The sequence below is a fragment of the Cyprinus carpio genome, chromosome A25, assembly GCF_018340385.1.
Source record: "Cyprinus carpio isolate SPL01 chromosome A25, ASM1834038v1, whole genome shotgun sequence".
Classification (NCBI taxonomy): Eukaryota; Metazoa; Chordata; class Actinopteri; order Cypriniformes; family Cyprinidae; genus Cyprinus; species Cyprinus carpio.
Window position 1 is genome coordinate 14,562,731 of NC_056596.1, and position 22,401 is coordinate 14,585,131.

Sequence of the window (22,401 nt, forward strand, 5' to 3'; positions counted from 1 at the left end):
TTATTGTTTGACTCGATGCTTTACTTTATACGTTTTTTTCTTTGCCATTTAATGTAAATATAGTTAACAGATACGCATAATTGTAAAACAAAGCATACAAAGTAAAGAATATAGGGAAAAAAATATTTTTATGATTTATAATTGTTTCTATGTAATGCTTTATTTCTTTCATAAATCTGTCAAAAGCGAAAATATCTGTATATCTGCATTTCTGTATTTACAGTTTGTGAAGAGATGTTTTAGTTTACAATAATACATTTATCATAATTGAAATGATCATTTATATAGTAACCAAAAATAATATGAAAATTAAAAAAAATTTGAGTTCACTTTTAATTATTTTTAATATATTTTAATTATAATGTAAGTAATTACAATGTAATTATACAAATAAAAAGTATTTTGCAACACCAAGAGTGTTGAAAAAACAAAGTGAAAGATTTACGACTTTAGTATAGTCTATTATTTGATCATAAACATGTTTTATATATATATATACATATATATACATATATATATATATATATATATATATATATATATATATAACATGTATATATATATATATATATATATATATATATATATATATATATATATATATATATAATTTTTATTTTATATATATATATATATATATATTATATATATAATTTTTTATTTTTATATATATATATATATGTTTTATTAATTAATTTTACAAGATGCAATAAAACAAAGTTAAAGACACAAGGGGTCAGTATTGGTATTTCCAGGGTTTTGTAACTCAAGTTTAATTTCAATAATGGCGTCAAACTGTTTTTTTTTTTTTTCTGTATTCAGACGTTTTGTCTTTTATTTTTTATTTTTTTTTTATTTAATGCTTATTAAAGTTTATAAGAGTCATTACTCTCCAGTAAATTAGTATTCAAACCGCTTAGGAAACTCACGTGTTGCGTGTTACTTTTCTCATCGCTTGTAGGATGACCAAATTTGGTTAACCGTTTGTTATTGAATAATAATTTTTAAATAGAGACTGCTGGGGCCATTTTTAATTTAATGATTAATCATTTAAATGATTTAATTGACACCTGTTATTGTGCAAATATAGCCAAATAAACAAAAAAGGTTTAGATTAATACAGTTCAACGAAGGCTTTGGGTTTCTGAGCCGTCAAGCGACCTCTTGAGGAAGAGACCCGTATTCACACAAGTCCCGCCTCCTGCGACGAGATGGGCCAATAGGAGCCTCTCAGAGCGCTCTCTGATTGGACAGTTAAGAGATTGAGGCCGGGTCTTCACAGAATACGGCGAGTAGATGAGACGGTCGTGTTTTCCACATTCTAGCTCGGATGGACTGACTGCAGCACAGCGTGAAAACTTTTTCCTGTGGGGCGGTGATACTTACGGATGCAATCCGCTAATTTTCTCAGACTTTTCCGCTTTAAAAAATACAAACTATAACAGCATTTCGTTTATATTTAGCAAACGATTCTGTATAGTAAGGCTTAATGCAGAGAAAAACCCTGAATATTACAGTGTCCTTCTAATTTATTGTAACGTTACAAACTTTGGTTATTGTAACATCGACTCGGACAAAAAGTGGATAAATGTTTTTCTACATTTAATCATAAAGGTAAGAACGTACAGATTTTTCATGCGGAAAACCTAATTATTAATTAATGTAACTTAAAAACAACAGTTTTATGTTAATAAGTATTCAGCATGACAATTTAAAACATTTAGTTGCATGATTTAACTTTAAGTCTTAATTTTAGATCTAACGTTATAACAGAATAACAAAATCAAGATGATTTTGTCGTGTATGGTAATGTTTTATTTAACTTTCAAAAACAATATTAAAACAGCATGTGTTTAGTATTCTGTATGCAGACCATCATATCAATTGAGATCAACACAAAATGTGAGTTTCTTAATCAAATCCAAAGCAAAATACGAGATTTGTGTTTAATATTGTGGGAAAACACAGTTCAAATGATTAAGTCACTGCTACTTTTTTGTCCTCTAAATGTGGATGCAATGAATTGTTAACCAGCATATCAATATAGAGATACAAAACCCACTACAAAACCTACTTACTACAAAACCCAGTTATTTTCTAGCTATTGAAACATATTTAATGCACTTTTAATTTGTATGATTAAATAGTATGGGATGTAGAATCCATGTTGTCATGCAATGCAGTAGAAAGATTACTGTCCTTGGCAGTTCTAACAAAGACATTATGGAGATTTACAATAATTTGGTTATTTTTCCTTTATCATATCTTATATCATGTAGGCTATTTACTGCAAAATACTCATTCAATCCAAAAAAAGTGTCTTGAGAGCATTTTTGTATTGCCACAAAAGTATGCAAATGCTTTACAGTGGGAATGCGTAACTACTTTACCGAAAATGGTAAGATGAGAGATTATTAATAAACTACTTAGTCACATTGACACTTTATCCAGTACCCTCGTAACTCGTAAGTTTTTGGCTGGTCCTTCAAAGCTAGCCTGCTGATCACAACCATGGCAAAAGAACAAAGGCGGTATTATATCCAGAGAAACGTGCCATCCAGATGTTAGCGATTCTGCCAGTCTGCGTCCTAGCTGTGGAAGTAGGTTTTGGGGGTCGACGTTTATTCTGAAGTTTATTAAAGCACCTCAGCTGAGACTCAACAAACTCTGAGATTTACAAGAGCGAAGGCGGCTCTTGCTGGTCCTTAGTTAAATACCACAGTAGGTAGACTGTTCTTGCCATCTGAAATCCTTAGAGAAGGACTTTGTTTAAAACCTGGCATGGTTTTATTCCCTTCATAGTTTTGAGGAAAGCGTTGTTTTCCTGTTACCTTCCATGAAAGCTCCTCATTGTTTTTAGTCTTACAGGCTAAATGTGCCAAACTAAGTGAAAGAATCAAGCATAGCAAAGTACATTGCAGGACACCCAGGGGGTTTAGGAGCAAGATTTGGAGATTTCACTGTGAATTCACTCACTTTCTTCCAAAGCCTCAGGTTATTGTTTTACTGGGGTGGGGAAAGAAGGTTTGTTTTCCTTCCTCCGTCGTCCCAGATGGGAGATTTGGTGAGGACACAGTTGTCCTCTGTGTTTGGCAGATGGGAGGTCTTTTGTGGCTCACTTTGATTGTGTAGTGGTGTTGTTTGTTTACTTTGCGTTTGAATTGCACCTTAAATTTCCCCCGGGAAGAAACAAGATTCAAAACACAAGGTTTAAAAATATATTCCAATTCTTCCATAGCTGTATAGCTACATAGAGAATACCAGGAAAAAAAACAGTTCTTTAAAAAAATAATAATAATAATTTGAACTTTACTATCAAATCCTACCATGTTAAAAATAGCATTTCTTGCCATATAAATGCAAGTCTTTGATTAGAGAAAGCGAGGTGGGGGCTAGAAACATCTTATCCCCTTCAGCGTTCAGTGCCCAGCTGCATGGAATGTGTAACCTCAGTGTTATCAGTTTCCATGGTGTAAAATCAAGGCCCAAGTCTTCTGATAACCACCTGCATGCCTTTAAGCCTCAACAATGCATTAGTTACTAGCTAATCTTTTCTGTCACTTCACTATACAGTGGCCCCAAAAGTAAAGCCATATTTTACTCACCCTCATATCATATCCAAACCTGTATGACTTTCATTTGGTTGTGAAACATAAAACAAGATATTTGGAAGAATGTTTCAGCTTTTTTTGTCCATATAATGAAAGTCAATGTCTCACAAGCTCCAATAAGGATCAAAAGATAGCATGAAGGTAATCCAGATGACCATTTTGTTAGTTTTCAAAGTTCAAACGCTTTAGTCAAATGGACATTCCCAGTACAATGAAATTCTTACTTTGCTTTCCACTCTGAATGCCACTAATAGAAAAACAAGAATAAAGTATTGATCAATAAGAAGAAACAAATATACAAATACAAATATAAAAAAGTGCAATGAATAGTAGTGCAGTGTTACAGTACAATGTGTTTGAAGCAACACAGTAACTCACTATGAAAAAACAATAGAAATATAAAGCCAAAACTAAACCCAACTTTTATATATTTACACTAAAATAATGACTCTAGGAAGGTACATCTTACTCCAGCTGTGCTATATTTCTCCTGAAATTATGACAGATGGAAATATCTTTGTAGCCTTTTAAACTAAAGTTGCTGCTATCTCACAACCCCCTCACACAAACAATTGCCAATCAATCCGTCCGTCTTTTTTTCAATCAACCCCATCTATTTTTTTTTTTTTTTTCCACCATCACTTTAGTTTTGTTTTCTACTGTGAAACAGCGGCCCGGGCCAGTGTTGCCACCTTGTGGAACAACAGATTAGTGCAAAACCAAGTCAATGCACATGTGCAACCTGGTTACAAAAATTGGGTGGTGGTTGTACAGTATCTATCTATCTATCTATCTATCTATCTATCTATCTATCTATCTATCTGTGTTTCTTTGAGTGTTTATACTCTTGAAACGGTTTCAGCTGAAGCCTGCAGCTAATTATGGGAGAGTGCATAAATTACTAGTAAATACATGTAGCATGGTAGCTAGCGCGAGCACAATCAGAATAAAAGGTTAATCCAAAATAGCTCAGCAATAGTAACGGCACACCATCATTCCTCAGAAAATTAGCTCATTCTCTCTGGTTTTGGATAGACCTCGAATCTTGTATCATTTGTTTTTAATTTGATCCTATCCTTACAGACTTTGAGGTTTAGCCTCTGCCAAGAGCCCACTTGATTCTTAACATTCAAAGGTAAGGTTTTGTTGGACATACGCTGTGTTAATTTCCCAGTTGGAGGAATATTTGGAATTTTATATATATTAGTTTTTATGCAGCTTTTGGATCAGCCAAATCTTGAGTTTTCCTGAAGAATATGTAAGTGCCTATACAAAAACCCGCATCCAGAAATGCCATCCAAAGTTTAACTTGGAGCAATGATAACTTTTGAGCAATAATAAGTTTTGTTTGTCTTAGCAAGCACCACAAATTATTATTTTAGTCACAGACAAAGCATAAGGAAGAAGTGTTTGCCAAATATTTCTAATAAGCAGGTTGAAATGAAATGTGCTGTTTATATTTACACACAAAGTTGGACAAGGAATACAGTGAAATTGGCGGGAAAACGTTGGGTACCTTACTTCATTAATTCCTGAGGGAAAATTCAGATGCCTGAATCAGAAGTATTGAGCAATGGTAAGAGGATATTATTCAGCAGAGTTCATTGAGATTAGCCTTAGACACCTCACAATCGCTGCTGGTGGAATCAAAACCCAATACCTTCCTTCACGCCAGCGCAAATTAGCGTAGGGTTGCAAACAAGCTGAGCTGATGCTAAATAGGTGTGTGTAATCTACTAACAACACAGGTGCAATATGGGTTAAGACATGCTTTTTTGGGGGGGTTGGGGGGGTAATCTTACTAGAGCAAACCTTAGTAAATCATAGTAAATACCCTCCTTCCATACCCTGCTGAAAAAACAGCATATGCTGGTTAGGTATGTTTTGATGCTGGGATGCTGGTTTATGCTGGTCCTTTGCTGATTTATACTGGTTTATGCTGGTCCTTTTGCTGGTTTATGCTGGTCCTTTTGCTGGTTTATGCTGGTCCTTTTGCTGGTTTATGCTGGTCCTTTTGCTGGTTTAACCATTAAACCATTATCCCAGCATCAAAACCATACCTAGAAACTCCTAAAAACATAAAAACACTAACCACACTTGCATCTGAAATGGAAACTCCTACAAATGTGTATGCAGTAAGGTCAGAACAACTCTGTCCACACCTTTTCATCACTAATCGTGTCTTTAGTAAATCCTGAAAATAGTTTTTTAATGCCAAAAGAGGGTTTGCGCTAGTGGAAGCTGTTAGTAAATCTGGCCCATAGTTTTCATGTGGGATTATTGTCATCACGATGAAGCCAGAAATGGCTCCAGCAAATGGACAGTCGTTCCCAAGTGCTTTATTGTGACATTCACAAATGGTGCTTGATTAACTTATGCAGTGCTCAATTTAGACCAACTAAAGTGATCGCTTGTGCTCAGCATGATGTGCAGATGATTGAATGGAGTCCTCATGGTGGGGCAGCAACCAAATTCAACACAGGCTCTTCCTGATTAAGGCCTGAACAAAACTGTTTAAAATGCCCAAAGTTGTACTTCTCAATTTCCACGCTTGACTTGGACGTGTCTCGTGACATTTGTTTGCGCTTCCATGAAGACCGTAGGGCGGACGTTGTGTTACAAATAATCATAATGTGTCACTTTGCCACTATTTTAAAGTGCTATTGAACTTCTGTGGCCCTTTTAGTTTTACCAAGCACTATGTTTCAGGTTCTTGACTTTTTATTTTTATTTTGCTCTTGCATTGTGAATAAGACAAATGCTATGGACTTGTGATCTGATTGTTTGTTAAAGAGGTCAAACTTTAAAGGTACTGTATGCAGGATTGAGTATTGGAGTCCAAATTCAAAATATTGGAGAGGGTTTTTTTCACTCGGCCCCTCCTCCTCAGACTTGATGCACACGCAGGTTGCCAGATTTACGACACCAACAGAAACAAGCGCACCTGACAATGGAAAGCATCAAGCCTTACACTGAAAGTCTCTGACCCCCTTTCGTTTGACAGCTTCCATGACTGAAATGAAATACACTGTATTTTTAGCCAACTGGCAACCCGGGGTGCTGAAATACAATTGGGTAAACTGGCAGTGGGCAGAGACACACAGACCAATTAAAAAGAAAAAACATTTTAAATTAAAAATAAAATAACATAACATAACATTTCAGAAAAAAAAAACAATAATCTTAAATAATTTTTATGCTTTAATAGAGTCAAAAACTTACATAGTGTACCTTTAAATGACAAATGTTTTGATATTATATTTTGTACAATGTCTGATTAGACAATCTTGGTTCATTCAGTCAAACATATATGCAGCAGACGTGAAGTCATCCGTTAACTGGGCTTCCTTGCTTCAGTGATCGCTCCTGGAAAAATGACAGAATAGAGTCGGCTGCAGGCCACATTTGCACTAGTCGGAAAAGGACACATAAAATGGTCCCACAATGCATCTGACTATCAGCTACAGGACTCCATCTGTTGTCTTAGACACTAAAGGGTAGTAAAAATGAAGGACAAAACACTTATCTGCTCACAGAAGGGCAAAATGGAGAGAAAACGAAATGCAACATGCAACAAACATCTCATTTTTGACATTTGCTGAGTATCTGTAGAGATGAAGAAAGAGTCAGTGTTGTGTGACAAATCCAAATGTGAATTATTTTTTTTTTTTTTATAAATTTATTGGCCAATCTAAAATGTGGTTTGACTGTCCTTGCATTGGCAGCCTGGATTCTGAACGATTCCAAACCATGTATAAATCAAAAATTAGAAAACTGGCAAGAACTCCACATTGACTCCAGTAGCTATTTGGTTTTGTTGTAATAAGCTCTCTTTTTTTCCATTTTGGCTCAGATAGAAGAGCTGTTATAGGGGTTCCACCGCACCATATGTCTCTGCACTAAACCAGAGATATTCAGTGTACTCCCTTATACGGGGTTGAAAAAAGCAATTGAAAAGACACTTTTTTTTGTTGGGTAATTCTGGAAAATAATGGCTTGACTGTTTAATGCAAAGTATTATTATATCTTGTATTCAAATGAGAGGGTTACTGCTGCAGAAATGGTAGAGCGTGACAATAACAACGTCAAGGTCATGGTTTGGAAACATGTCCTGATAAATTGTATAATGATAAAAACTGTAAGCTGCTTAGGATAAAATAGCTTCATTTTTAAGCTGTTTCAAGCTGAATTATGAATTAATTGTTTAAGGAAAACCTTTTTTTCTATATCATCGTTTTTATGCTTTCAATTACCAAGGATCTTGAGCTAATTCTGTTGAAAAAACTTGGAAAATTATATGTTTTAACAACCTGATTTTTAGTCCCAAAGAGTTGTCTTTTGAGTACTGCACATTGTTTTTTATGTGTAATGCATAATTTTGTGTGCTTGCAGATTTTATTAGCACAGGACGGGTGTAATATTTCATTCAGAGAGGAGCTCTGTCTTGATGCTGTGGTCTTTGGCTGCTGCAGTGCTTTACTTTTCCAGCGCAGTGCCCCATACAGTCAGTAAATCGTCCCTGTCCCTCCTCTGGAGCCAAACTCAAGGCTCTATAAACATGATGAAGAGATGAAAAGAATGGACTTGTTTTGATATCAGAACTTCTTCAAAGAAATAAAGAGAATGGACGAAATAAAATTGTCCTGAATATACTATAAAATAAAAGGAGACTACGCATAATCTTGTCATTGTTGGTATATGTTAACAACAAAAAAAAAGTTGCGTATAAACTCAAAAAACAAACACACATATATATAAATGAGGTGAGTTCAATAACAAAACTACAGCTGTGTAGTCAAACACAAAGACAATCGATGCAAAAAAAAAAAATTGCACAAAGTGACACCCAGTAGAACTTGGCTGTGAATTTTATCAGAAATTTGTATTTATAATATATAAAACTGATAGTCAATCTAATAATTAATTTGGTGGTATTAAATATTAATACATTACTGTTTCTGTAAAGTGATAAAATAAGGTATATATTATTGATAATAAAAAATGAAGTCACATTGTGATATTTACAGTCAAACTGCAAGCTACTACATCGAACTAGGAATTATGGGAAACAGTCACAATTACCTTTTTGTTTGTTTTTTCATTTACAGCAGACTTCCATAGTCCCTGAACTTTTAAATGTCCTCAGACCTTTTTTAGATCATGGGACTCAGTTCACTGTTCATTTAGAGACAAAAATTGGCTCTTATAAACTGCTAACATGCATATGGAGAGCTCTGTATATTCTGGATGACTCCGCTGTGTTATTGAGTTCTACTCGTCTTATGAAGATTTTCTCATTTGTGAAGCTTGATATATGTTGTGTGACTTTGGATATCCCTCTAACTGTTTGCTTTGGTTTATTATTGCACTTTCTTCAGTAAATCTGCAAGTGGACCTTATGCCAGTCTGACTCTTTACCGTCACAGTATGTGTAACTTTCTCTTTGCTAAGAGAAAAAACTGAGATCTCATTAATTTTCTCAGCAAAGCTGAAGATATGCTCAGGCGTGCATGGCTGCCAGCCCATCGTCCTACAATTGTACCTGTTCACAGAAGTGGGAGGAACCTAATGTCAGGTCCAGCTGGTCTCACTGTATCCAGCAGGACGTCCACACTGCGGCCAACTGTTTTTCATGTCATCCTCCTCTTCTTCACACCCTCAGCACTCCTCCACAAAAGGCACTGATTCATGGCTGATTCGTTTCTTGGAAAATATGCTATTTCGGGACCATGCGTGAGCTGTTGTTTCAAAGAGACTGAATAATTTTTTAGACATCAGTATCTTGTTTCTTTGTTACATACAATACAAGAGCTGATTGTTCAACTAGTCAGAGATCTGAGGAAGGAAATGTGTCCATCTGGAAGCACAGAGGTCTCCTGCTAATAGCACAGCCATTTCCTTTTACAAAGCTTTCCTGATTAGGAAAGGCTCTCATTATGACACTTTTTTGTTCCTAGACAGATGCATTTCAGATTGTTGTAACGTTAATGGATATTTGTTTAAGCTTTGTTCTCAGTTGAAAACAAAGAGACAAATCTTATGGGGAAAAATCATTTGCATTTACAGAAGAAAATAAACAATAGTGTTAAAGGGATAGGTCATACCAAAATGGCCATTTTGTCATCATTTACTTACCCTCTTGTCATTCCAAACCCATTTTGCTGTCCTTCTTAAACTTAAGAAAGCTCAGAAATTGACACCATAAGTGATCCATATGCACGCTATATTTCAAGCCCTCTGGCGCCTTCAAATAGCTTTGTGTGATGAACAGACTTGTTAAACTAAATACCAGTCAGTGATCAAATTCATTTCAGACACCCACACTTTTTAGTATGAAAACATCTGCACAAGGCAGTGAGAAGTATATATCATTCCCAGGTGTTTCCTAACCCATGTTGTGGTTTTTGCAGAGTTGCTGTGAGGGGGTGAAGGCTGTAGCACTGGACCCCTAGAGCAGGACGGTATGACGTCACAGGTCAGCAGCCCCAGACCCTCCAGAGTTTGACCCGGGATGGAGCTGAAGGTGTGGGTCGATGGAGTTCAGCGTGTGGTCTGTGGGGTAACAGAGGCCACCACCTGCCAGGAAGTGGTCATCGCTCTGGCTCAAGCAATTGGTAGGGAGTCTCAATATGAAGTAGCTCTTTTAATGTAGTCCTTCATATTTAAAAGGGTCATATGATGCTTTTTTAAAGATCATTATTTTGTGTATTTGGTGTAACAGAGGATGTTGACATGCTTTAATGTTCGAAAAAACACATTATTTTTCAAATACTGTACATTCTTGTAGGTCCTCTATGCCCTGCCTCTCTCACACACGTCGTTTTCTACAAAGTCCCTCCTTCTGACAAGCGCAGTCTGCTCTGATTGGCCAACTGACCCAGTGCATTGTGATTGGCTGAATACCACAAGCACTCGTCGGAAATGTAACGCCCCTTTCCATAATCGCAAGCTTCATCTTTCAAAATGAATGTAAAGAGAGTTAATAATGTCCTTAGTTTTACCAGCAGTTCAAGCCTGAAAGGGGAACATAGTCGTGTGAAAGACACAGTAATGAAGTTCGTATGTGTTTGCAGTACACAAGCTACGGATGGTTAAGACAGCAGACTCCACTGTGTGACCCTGTCTCTCTCTCTTTCACACACACACACACACGCGCGCACACACACACGCGCGCACGATGCGCAAAACTCACCATTTGAACAGTCAATAGCAAATACTTAAACTAATAACAAAACATGCTTACAGTAGCTGATTCAGAAGCGCCAGATTGTCGTAGCAAAGTCAGAATGACCTCCTCTCCTAGGTTCATGAAATGGTCGTCCATAAAATGCGTTGCTGTTCTGTTGTAAGTAATCTTAAAGCTTCCTAAATGCATCTATTTTCAGAAGACAAATACAGTGCTTTTGCTTTCGCCTAGAAACACACAGCAGCTCCCTGACACGGCTGCTTCGACACTAACTGTGGTTACTGAAACCACGCCTTCTTTCTTTGCATGAACATTTGGGTGGCATTACGCAAACATTTTCAAATCGTGAAGTAGAGATGTGGGGGAGTGTTTGAATGAGCCGTTTCAGGGGGGCGTGGCAGAGTCTTAACTTTGATAAAGAATATGTCTTTGGATTTGAGACTTTAGTCTTTGCAACTTTACAGATCTTCTTTATGCACCAAGAGCTTGTAACACTCCAAAGAGAAAAGAAAAATTGAAATTGCATCATATGACCCCTTTAAAAAAAGTGTTGGAGAAGCTACTTGGTAGTTGGTTAAGCTACAAAACTATTCATAGTAGTTCACATAAGAATGAAACTCATCATTTACTAACCCTAATTTCGTTCAAAACTTGTATGACTTAAATTAGACATTATCTAACTTGAACCATGAGAGTGCAAGTGGCGATTGCAAGTGACTTCGAATTTAGTTTCTTTTTTCTTGTCTTCAACACCTGGCTGCTGTTGTAAAGTAGCAGTATTATCTAAATATTTTTTTCTTGTCTTCACACCTGGTCAATTCATCTGTTTTCTCTGATCGGATAGCAACAAAAAATAAATAGCTAATATGTCCAGAGCATAGCTAAATGCCCTCCGAAACAAGTTTAGAGTGGAAATTTTACTACATTCACTCAATAAAAAACAGCCTTCAGGAGGTGGTCTGAGATGCATTCCAGATGAAACTGGACAAGTGTAAATGCATCTGATTGCTGAAACCACATATGGAAATTTTACTGCTTTTACTGAGTAAAATGCAGCGCATAGCTGTCGCTGTCGTTAACTCAGTTAAATTTGCATGTAGTGCGGGAACACTTAAAACACAGCACAGAGACTTTTGGGAATACTGTTTAGTAGGGATGTAACTATTAACCGCGAGCCTGTTAAAAATCGTTTAAAATATGTGACGATTCAAAACGGTTGAGATTCTAAACAAATCGCGATTCAATTAGGTGTAGGAGTTTATATGAATGCATGTCTGAGGGGAACTTACTGTCTTTAGAAGAGTTTAGATGGTATTTTTCCTTTTCATCTTGCCTCTGTATAATGCATATTAATGTTCATAAGTGCAGCGCTGCTTTGTTTACAGCAGAAACCAAGGAAATGGTTTAAGCGTCACCTGCTGACAGAGAGTGAATCTGCGTCTCGTTCAGCTCGTCTGCTGTTTCATGCAGATATTTTTATGTATAGTTTCACAAAACTGAAGTCAAAGCGTTCTGTTTTTGCTTCAGAATTACAAAATTATATAATCTAAATTAGATTAAAAACTGCTCATGTTGCATGTATGCAGCATCTTTGTTTGGATCATGATGAAAATGCAGTGGTTGCCTCTCATTTTAAATGGAAAGAGCACAGACAAAGCCTTAGTTTGTTTATATGAAGAGATTTATTTTATTTGTGTTATTTACTTGATTTGGGGCTTGTTTTAAAATTTCAATTTAGTTTTGTTATTTACATTGTATTTACATTTTGTCATTTAGCAGACACTTTTATCCAAAGCTACTTACAAATGTGGACAATAAAAGCAATCAAAACCAACCAAAGAGCAATAATATGCAAGTGCTATATTAGTATATTATTATAGTTATATTTCAGTTTCACAAAGAAATGTGCAGCATTTTGTCCAAGCAATAATAAAAAGACACTTTTAATTTATAATTTATCTTAAATCTCATTTTATTTAAAAAATAAAAAAATCGTGAATCGAATCGTGAAATCAAAATCGTGAATCGAATAGAATCATGAGTTGAGTTAATCGTTACACCCCTACTATTTAGGCCCTCTCCCAAAAGGCACACTTCATATAGACTTGTGGTCTTGCAGATTTACAATGTCTGCCACATGCTCATCCTTGTGTAGTACACAAGACCAAAGGGTGTCCCATTTGTCATTTTAGGTTTGGCCCACGAGCGCCCCTTTGCTATCCCTTTGCACCTTTGATACACACTTCTGCTGAGCAGACCTCTACCCAAGAGTCATTAGGTCAGACATTTAGTGATGGCTCAGATAAATAGATAGTTCAGTGAACAAACTGATTCACCAAAATGTATCAGGCTTCCCAACACACAAGGAGTAACACAATATGACACAAAAACTCTCATAAACAATGTCATGCTACTGCTATCTGTTGAAAAAATTAGCTCTTTACTGGAAAAGAGCTTATACTACCAAAAAAAATAAAAAAATAAATAATGGTATGGTTTGGAAGACTTAACTCATGGAAGCTATAGTTGCTAACACAGATGTGCCATAAATTTTGAGTAATGTTGAAACCATCTGGCATCCAGGTTGATTGAGTAATCATTATCTGTTTCATAATTGAAAAGAAGATTAAGTATCAGAGAGTTAGTATTGGCTTTCCAAGTTTAACAGCTTGTCTAAAGACATTAGGCATATTTTAAGGAGTTTCAAGGAGAGAGTGCAAATGGTCATCGAAGCTGATTTCAGTTAATTACATCACCAGTGGGACCCAAAGCAATTTGTTTTTGATTCAGTCCTCTTTTGGTTGACGTCACCGTTTGATTCTATTTTCAGCTGCACTCAGACTAGTATAATCTAAAGCCCCCCTCTTGTATTAGTTAGAAACGCGATGGTGCAACCAAAGTGCCCACTGACATGGAAAATCTGACTCATTCTACTGAAAGAAAACAACTCTTAAGAACATCTCAATCTTCTTTCACAGTTTCGGGAGTAATCTGTATGTTTTTACAGGGGGAAGAAGGTATAAAAAACATCACTGCTCACTGTTTCAAATGTGTATCTTCAAATGAAGTGCACTAACCAGATGAAGAAGAATTATTTGGTCATTTTGCCCTAAAGCAAATATGGCAGTGGAGAAGGACAGGAAATGATGGGCGGAAGAGGGTGGAACGGGATTGGGAAAAACATCCTTAATATAATTGTGTATTCACATAACAATGATATAAGTCATAACATGACAGATTTAAACAAGAATTACACTGTGGTTTTTCACATTAAAAAGGTTTTACAGAAATAAAGTAATACTACTTTTGGGAAGTATCTTTAAAATGATGTACACTAATATGAGATTGTAAATCAGACTGTTTTGATTTACAAAGAGCGGTTGCTTTAGCATGAGGCTGAGCATGAAGTCAATTGTGCTACATAATCATAAATGGAAATTACAGAGAGCACATTTAATAACTATGGCTCCAATCTTATTGGTATTCTTATTCAGCACTGTAATCCTTATTCTTTTTAATAGGTCGCACAGGACGCTATACACTGATTGAAAAATGGAGGGACACCGAGAGACATCTTGTTCCTCACGAGAGTCCGGTGGCCTCTCTGAACACTTGGGGGCAGTATGCCGGTGACGTGCAGTTTATCCTACACCGCACAGGTCCATCTCTCAATGAGTACCCCTCAACTGAAGGTCTGAATTCTCGAGGCCCAGAGCGTGGCTTGCATCGGCAGAGCCTTCCATTGATGACCAAGCTCCGAGCTCCGGGTGACCGGTCCTTCCGTCGGCGCGAACCACGACGCAAATCTCTGACCTTCACCGGTGTGCCCCGCAGTCTAAGGGACATCCTTAGTGGAGGCCGGCTCAGTGACAGCAGTGCCAGACAACGAGAGGTTTTAGTAAAAAGTGCCCACAATTCGCCGTCGTTGTCCCCCCGGTTATCAGCCAAAAGAGTGGAGGATCTTACCCAACTGGTGAGACTGCAGAGGGAGACTCTTTCGGTCCTAGACAGCAGGATGGAGGCGTACGAGGCAGAGCTTCGAATGTTGACTGAGAAAAGAGTTGGACTAGAGGACGATGAACTGTATGTGAAGATGATGGAGGAAGTTTCAAGGTTGGAAAAGCAGGTGCGAAGGAACAAGGTAGATATTGAGGAAGAAGAATTCTGGGCAACTGAGCTCGAGATTGAGCGGGAGAGCGAGAGGCAGCTGCAGGAGCGCCTCCAGGAGTTGAGCAGTCGGCTGCGTGGCTGTGAGGTGGATCTGGAACAGCGGCTGATGTCTCTGCAGGGCGTAGAGGCAGGCATAGAGGCTCAAAAGCAGCATAAGGAGATCAGAGAGAGCCAGCAGGCCAGTGAGGGGGAAGTGAAGGCTAGACTTCAGAGAGTGAAAGCAGAACTCAAGGCTCAGGCTCAACACACATCCCAGCTTGAAAACAGCTCAAGAGCAGTGGAGCGCTCACTGGCTGAGTCATTCAAGAGAAGACAGGTACGTTAAGGTTCACGAACAGAAACTTGAGTAATCAATATGAAATTTTGAAATCGAAAATTGCAATGGTAATCAGTGGTGTTGTGCCACTGATTCTTACTAAAAAGATTCCTGTTCACCAGTATACAGAGGGTATAGAAGAGAATCAACCCCTTAAAAATAATCACATTTATTAGCTCCTCATACAAAAAATAAGTAAAACAAATCATTTGCATCAAACAACCTTATTTACTCAGTGAAACTTATAACATCCAAGTAAAAGATATAAGATGTAAGATTATTTTTAAAGGGGGTTGATTCTTTTCTATACCCACTGTATGTTGAGTTGGCTGCAAAGAAGTCTATAATACCTAGATAAACCATTAAATGATTTCTGTTCATCTTAGTACCACTTGTTTGGGTGGTGCAGGATCCCCCAGAAGAACAGCCATATTTGTTCATGGGCACTAAAGGCTGAAATACACTACACAAAGTTTGCAGTCTGGATGAGTGGATGCTACTTTAGTTGCTGATGACACCACAAGAACGTGCAATCATTAGTCCTGCATTAGCTACTAGCCTTAGCTGTGATGTCAAAGGCAGCAGAGAGCATTTCCATTTCCCGCTTTTAAAGGGATACTCAACCCCAAAATGAAAATTGTCATTAATCACTTACCCCCATGTCGTTCCAAACCCGCAAAAGCTCCGTTCGTCTTCGGAACACAATTTAAGATATTTTGAATGAAAACATGGAGGCTTGTGACTGTTCCATAGACTGCCAAATAAATAACAGTGTCAAGGTCCAGAAAAGGTATGAAAGTCGTCATCAGAATACTCCATCTGCCATCAGACGTGCAATCTGGGTTATATGAAGCGACGGGAACACTTTTTGTAAGTGAAGAAAATTATTCAATAATTCCTTTGTCAACGGTCTCCTCTGTGTCTCTCCATATCACCGTATGTAGAAATACATGTAGAAACAGTGCATCCTTGTGGCGTGGATGATACAGAAGAGCATACACAGCATACGGTGATATTGAGAGACACAGAGGAGACCGCTGACAAAGGATTATTGAATAAAGTCATTATTTTTGTTTTCTTTGCTTACAAAAAGTGTTCCCGTCACTTCACATAACCCAGATTGCACATCTGATGGCAGATGGACTATTCTGACGATGTCTTTCATACTTTCCTGGACCTTGACACTGTTATTTATTTGGCAGTCTATGGGACAGTCTCAAGCCTCCAGGTTTTCATCCAAAATATCTTAAATTGTGTTATGAGGACAAACTGAGTTTTTACGGGTTTGGAACGACATGGAGGTAAGTGATTAATGACAAAATTTTCATTTTGGTATGGAGTATTCCTTTAAAAGCCATCCAAAAATATCTGCATCTGCCAGCAGTGACTAACTGGACCAGGCTAACCAGCCAAACCTTGACTTTTTGGTTTCCCCCACAAGGCATCTTAAAGGGATACTCCACCCCAAAATTAAAATTTTGCCATTAATCACTTAGCCCCATGTTGTTTCAAACCTGTAAAAGCTTTGTTCATCTTCGTAACACAATTTAAGATATTTTTGATGAAAACCGGGAGGCTTGAGACTGTCCCATAGACTGCCAAATAAATAACAGTGTCAAGGTCCAGAAAAGTATGAAAGACATCGTCAGAATACTCCATCTGCCATCAGTGGTTCAACTGTAACGTTACAAAGCAACGAGAATACTTTTTGTACACTAAGAAAACAAAAATAACGACTTTATTCAACAATTCCTCTCCTCTGTGTCTCTCCACATCACTGTAGAACCATTTTGGAGAATCTGAGCTGTACGCAGACGGCGTACGCTCTTCTGTGTTAGCCGTGCCACAAGGATACGTTTTCTACGTATATTTACCCTTTGGTTTGAAAAAAAAATAGCTCATTAGACAAACAAGACCGACACACAACAGCGTACTACTCATATTCACCAAAAAGGTACTACACAAAATTGTTCAACACTGATGTCAAGAGACACAGAGGAGAGGAATTGTTGAATAAAGTCGTTATTTTTGTTTTCTTTGTGTAAAAAAAGTGTTCCTGTCACTTCATATAACCTAGATTGCACGTCTGATGGCAGATGGAGTATTCTGATGATGACTTTCATACCTTTTATGGACCTTGACACTGTTATTTACTTGGCAGTCTATAGGACAGTCTCAAGCCTCCAGGTTTTCATCCAAAATATCTTAAATTGTGTTCCTAAGATGAACACAGCTTTTATTTTTTTTTGGAGTAAAAAAAACAAAAAAAACATTAAAAACTAAAACATTAAAAATCAAGAATCCCTTTAAGCAGTTAAACCAGCAAAACGTTGACGCAGGTTGACTAGCCTCAACAAATGGTGAACAGCATGGCTGGCTAAGGTACACCAACTAGACTAGTACCAAACTGGCACTAACTAGCAATGAAATTCATGCTGGATTATTAGCAGGGTTGTGTCTTAAACATTTTTCAATTCTTGTGATTGCGGTAAATGCAAAAATGACGCATGTGTTTGGAATCATGAGCTAATTTTGTGGAAGTTCATGTTACTGTTTATAGCCAGTTGTTACTGCACTGCTGCAGGCTGAATGCCAGTTGCAATGCTACACAAACATTTCATTTGCACCTTCTCCACCCTCTTTACACCAGGCGAGTCAGTACGAACTGGAACAGCTTACCAAAGAGTTGAGGCAGGTAAACCTACAGCAGTTCATACAACAAACAGGCACCAAAGTCACTGTTCTGCCGGTGGAGCCCAGTGATGAGGATTCCAGCAACACAACAGATGATAAAGGTATTGTTTTTTACTGACAATATATCTAAAGGCCCATGGTTATGCTCCACACAGTATGGATACTGTTAGGACTCAACATGAATCAAGACAAGACCACAACCATAATGAGTAACAAGTCCATTTTACAAGATTCATTAATAGCAGACCACATCTGGTTTTAATTTAGTGCAGTGCCAAGTAACTTTTCACTTTCACATCAAGCAAAAACGTGCAAGTTCATGTTAGACAGAGTCTTTTCCTGTAAAATATATAAGGCTGAGGGTGATTCAGAAACACTGCAGAGTTTTTGCGTACTCCTGCTTCGTCAGTGCCGTGAAAGATTATAGTTGCAACAGTTGACTCAGCGGTCTCGCCTCTCATGCACTCTGTTGAGTATAGAAATCTGACTTTATTGACGTCAAGCCTGGATGAAAAATAACATTGCAGTCGCAAGCCTTCTGTTTGTAGATGTCACTGAGTTCAAAGTGTTTTCTTTTATTGTTAATATTACTAATCCAAAGTGCCACCTTGTGGTTAGAGTTGGTATTGTACGTGTTATTCCTGCAATCATTACCAAACAGTTTAATATACAAAGGCTTGGCTAACTGGTTAATTAAAAGCCTAATTTGAATATTAGCATACAGCATGCTGAATGCAGCCTGAAGCTGATAAAATAATGAGTCAAAATCACAGATTATATTACTTTTAGCTCATTCATCACACTAGAAATAAGTCGCATTGCATTGTGGGATACAGCAGTGTGCTCTGTTGTATTTGCATATTCTGTGCATTCAGAAAATTGGCATTATGTGCATTGTATCCTTACTATACACCACAGAAATAGTAGCATGGTGGTGTGATATTCCAAACAAGCAACCGTTACTGGAATAAAGCAAAGCTCTCTGGAAATATTTGGTCAAGATAATCTTAATTTTGTTTGTATTTTTGAGTTCTTCTTAGCACATATACTGCAGTTAAAATGATCTTTACAATCCCTGTAAGCTCAGTGAGATATTAGACAAAGCTCTTTAATTTAATTGTTTTCTTTCATTTCCCAGACTTTGCTGCATTAACTGGCTCATTGAAACGGCCGGGTTTATCTCATCCAGAGGTTGGCAGCATCCGTGGACTCCATAGTCCAATCACCTCAGGTCTGAATCCTGAGGGCATCTATGTTTGAGGACCGAATGAATTAGATCTGTTGCTACTTCAAGCTGAACGGATTTGCTCAGCCTGAAGGAGAACTTCAGTGGTATCATGAACACCTATCAAGCAGTTTTTCAATTCCCTATCATAATACTTGATCTTGATCACAAAGAGCTGCATACAATTTCAAACACAAACAATAAGTATGCTGATTTTCATATGTATAGTATCGTTGTAGTGTCTACTGTTAGAAAGTGGTACTTGTAACATTGTCACATAGAAAAACAAAAAACTAGGAGATGAAGGATGAAATATTTTAAAAATATTTTTGTATTCTTATTTTAGCCTCTAAAAACATTTGTATGAATGTGCAACTTTCAATCTGACCTGTGATATTTAGTTGAGTTTTTTTTTTTTCATACTACGGTTTGTGTAAGTGTTTAACTATGTTGAGCCAAAGACAATCACCTTTTTCAGTTGCAACATGTTACTGCATGACTGCAAAATATTCTACTACTCCTTGCTTTAATTTAGCAAATGTCATTATTGTTGAAATATGCATAATAACTGATACTGACAAAAACAAAAGTGTTATTGCTTGAAAATGTACTTTTACTCTTAAAGGCATAGTTCACCCAAAATTAAACTGGGAGATGTTTTTTTAAAAAATGCCATTGTTTTGAGATAATTTTTATTTTGGGTGAACGATACCTTTGGTGTTATTATATATTTGTTTGTTTAAATATATGAAATCACAGCTATTTAGCTGAAAGTAGTGCCTTACTGAAATTCAACCCAAGCCATGTTAGTATCAACTTTAATGATGGTGCAAGCACGTTGACTCTGTGAATTAAATTTCAGTATTTTCAGTGTGTATATAAAATATATTATGATGTTTTGTGCTCAGACTTTACTCATATGGTGTCTTGTACATATGGCTGCATTTAATTTCAATAGATTTTGGGGTTATTTAAACTTGTTTTTAATTGATTCCTACAGTCAGCATGTACTATAATTTGTGTAAACATAGAAAAGCTTCATATAAACCCCTAGAAAGTCTATATGTATTACTGTGAATCACTATTAAACCCAAATCACCCCATATGAATGCTTCTTATTTTACAACATAACCCTTTTGAATAATACATACAAAGTAAAGTGTAACAGCAAAAGAACAGAAATGGCACCTGATTAAAATGAAAGGTAAGCCACACTTGTGTGTCCAGCTCAGTGCTACTAACTCTCAGGAATGTGCGGACAAGTCCCTCATGTTGTGAAGGCCACCATCCCAGATTATGTGGGGTTTAATTACAGCTAGTATGGGGCTGCAGGGAGCTCCAGCCAGACAAAACGCCTCGTCCACATCCAGACCCCATTCCCGAAGAGTTTTCAGGGCAGACACACAGACGTTTGTAGAGCCCCATGCTGTTAAAACACAAATGCAGAGAGGGCTGTTCTCTTGCCCAAACCTCCTCTTCATCTGACCGATCAGAACGGCGAATTCCTTCATGCAGATCTGGTAACATAAGACTAGGTTAATATGACAAATGAAGCTTAAAAGCAGTACTAGGGCAAAAAAGGATAGTTGGATAAATACAAATATTTCATGATTTACCTTTGCTGCTTTCAACGTCTCTATTTGGGTTTCACTGAATCCAAAATCTGAAAGACTATCAAGTGAATCCTCAGAGAAACCGATAACATCACCTGAGAAAATGACCTTGAGCTGACTGAGGACGTGATCATCAGACTGTTCGTACAGCAAAGCAGCTGGAATTCCTAAATGCAACAAAATGGGCAAACTTTAATATGTATTAATGTAAGTATTTGATATAAAAAAAAAAAATCATGCATTAAAAATAAATATTATTTTAAAAATGAATTGTTAAACTTTGTACCTGTATGCAGAGCTTCACAGACATCATCTCTGTCAGTAGAGAGGAACAGCTTAACTTTGTTTGACTGAAGAGTATTTATGAGTTCTTCCTTTTTGAAAAAGAAAAATTTGCCGATTTCTAGACCTGGTGAAAAAAAAAAACCCACCAAAAAACAAAAAAAAAAACAATGCAATATAAGCACATGATGTAAAAAAATAAAAAATAAATAAATAATAAGCACAAAAACTGCATAAAACAAATAATAATAAATAAAATACATACAAAAGGATAATTCAATAATTTTGATAAATTATTACAGAACTATAAAAGTAGCATGAAAATATGATTTTTAAATACATTAAATATATCACCTACCATAAAATGGTGATTCCGGTGATTCGGTTAACAAAAAGTAAAAACTGTATTGCAAAATATTAAATACTAAACATTTTAAAACAATTTTAAACCTTAATTTCAAATTTCAAACCTTTCACTAACTATTTTATTATGAAAAAAAATTATAAAATAAGTTTTAGTCCCTATTTTTATCATCTATGTAAGTGCCATATTAAAAATGTCAAAGTGAACTTACCATAATACTTCACACTCTCAACTATCTTCATTTTGATCTCTTCAGAGCACTCCTTTGCAATGAGGATCACTTCAAAAAGCAAAGATTCGCTCTTGTTCTGTTCCACAAGTCTCTCGTTCACTGTCTGCACAGCCTACATTCACAGCAAGCATTTGGAAATCAGAAATTGGCCGTGCATATAACATTTAATAACTAAACCTTTCCTACCTTGACAAAAGCGACTGCTCTGCCTTTGGGTAGCGCATCCTCTGTGTTTGTGGACGCTGAGATCGAGTCCAAGTCAAAAAGGTCATTATATTGCAGCGCAATCATAAGAGGACCTGTGCGATTCTGAATAAACAGATGAGATGCAGTTATAAACGAGCGTAAATCGCACGTCATTAAGTTTCGTTAGTTACTGGAGAGAAACTTTTGACTTCACCTTTTCGTCTTCCATACTCTTCAAAACATTCGTCCTTTACCTGCCTATAAACAGACGCGGAAGTGAAGAAAACGTGGCGACCGGTTACTTCAACAAACAAAGACCAACCCTGCGTGTAGTTTTGCACGATATAGACACTCCTAAAAGACATATGATGTAATAAAATAATTAAACGTGAGGAACGTTACCTATAGTCTTCCCACTTGCTTCACGCTGCATTGTGCACACAGTGTGCAAGCCAAGTGCACTATTAATACTGCAGTCGTTCACTTTCAATGTAATCCGCCGCCGCCCTGCGCTCTGGAGCG

At 36.9% G+C, this 22,401-nt stretch overlaps 2 protein-coding genes across 5 annotated transcripts; one reads left to right on the plus strand and one right to left on the minus strand.

The window, feature by feature from the left end:
• The first annotated feature begins 1,305 nt into the window (after window positions 1-1,305).
• Window positions 1,306-19,662, plus strand: LOC109050771 (ras association domain-containing protein 8-like). Its single transcript, XM_042715666.1, has 5 exons — window positions 1,306-1,614; window positions 10,022-10,225; window positions 14,319-15,283; window positions 17,934-18,078; window positions 19,116-19,662. Exons 2-5 carry the CDS (start codon window positions 10,123-10,125, stop codon window positions 19,235-19,237), a joined length of 1,335 nt encoding a protein of 444 aa, XP_042571600.1. The 5' UTR covers window positions 1,306-1,614; window positions 10,022-10,122; the 3' UTR covers window positions 19,238-19,662.
• A 507-nt stretch (window positions 19,663-20,169) lies between these two features.
• Window positions 20,170-22,401, minus strand: LOC109050772 (cytosolic 5'-nucleotidase 1B). 4 transcript variants are annotated; one of them, XM_042715667.1, is made up of 7 exons: window positions 22,282-22,398; window positions 22,094-22,137; window positions 21,880-22,002; window positions 21,673-21,805; window positions 21,102-21,224; window positions 20,819-20,982; window positions 20,170-20,719 (listed from the first exon to the last, which is right to left on the minus strand). In XM_042715667.1, the coding sequence occupies exons 2-7, from the start codon at window positions 22,106-22,108 to the stop codon at window positions 20,447-20,449; spliced, it is 831 nt and encodes a 276-aa protein (XP_042571601.1). In that variant the 5' UTR covers window positions 22,109-22,137; window positions 22,282-22,398; the 3' UTR covers window positions 20,170-20,446. The 4 variants fall into 4 exon arrangements, with proteins under 4 accessions (XP_042571601.1, XP_042571603.1, XP_042571602.1 ...); XM_042715669.1 differs by having other exon boundaries at window positions 22,297-22,375; XM_042715670.1 differs by having other exon boundaries at window positions 20,346-20,719; window positions 20,911-20,982; window positions 22,282-22,401.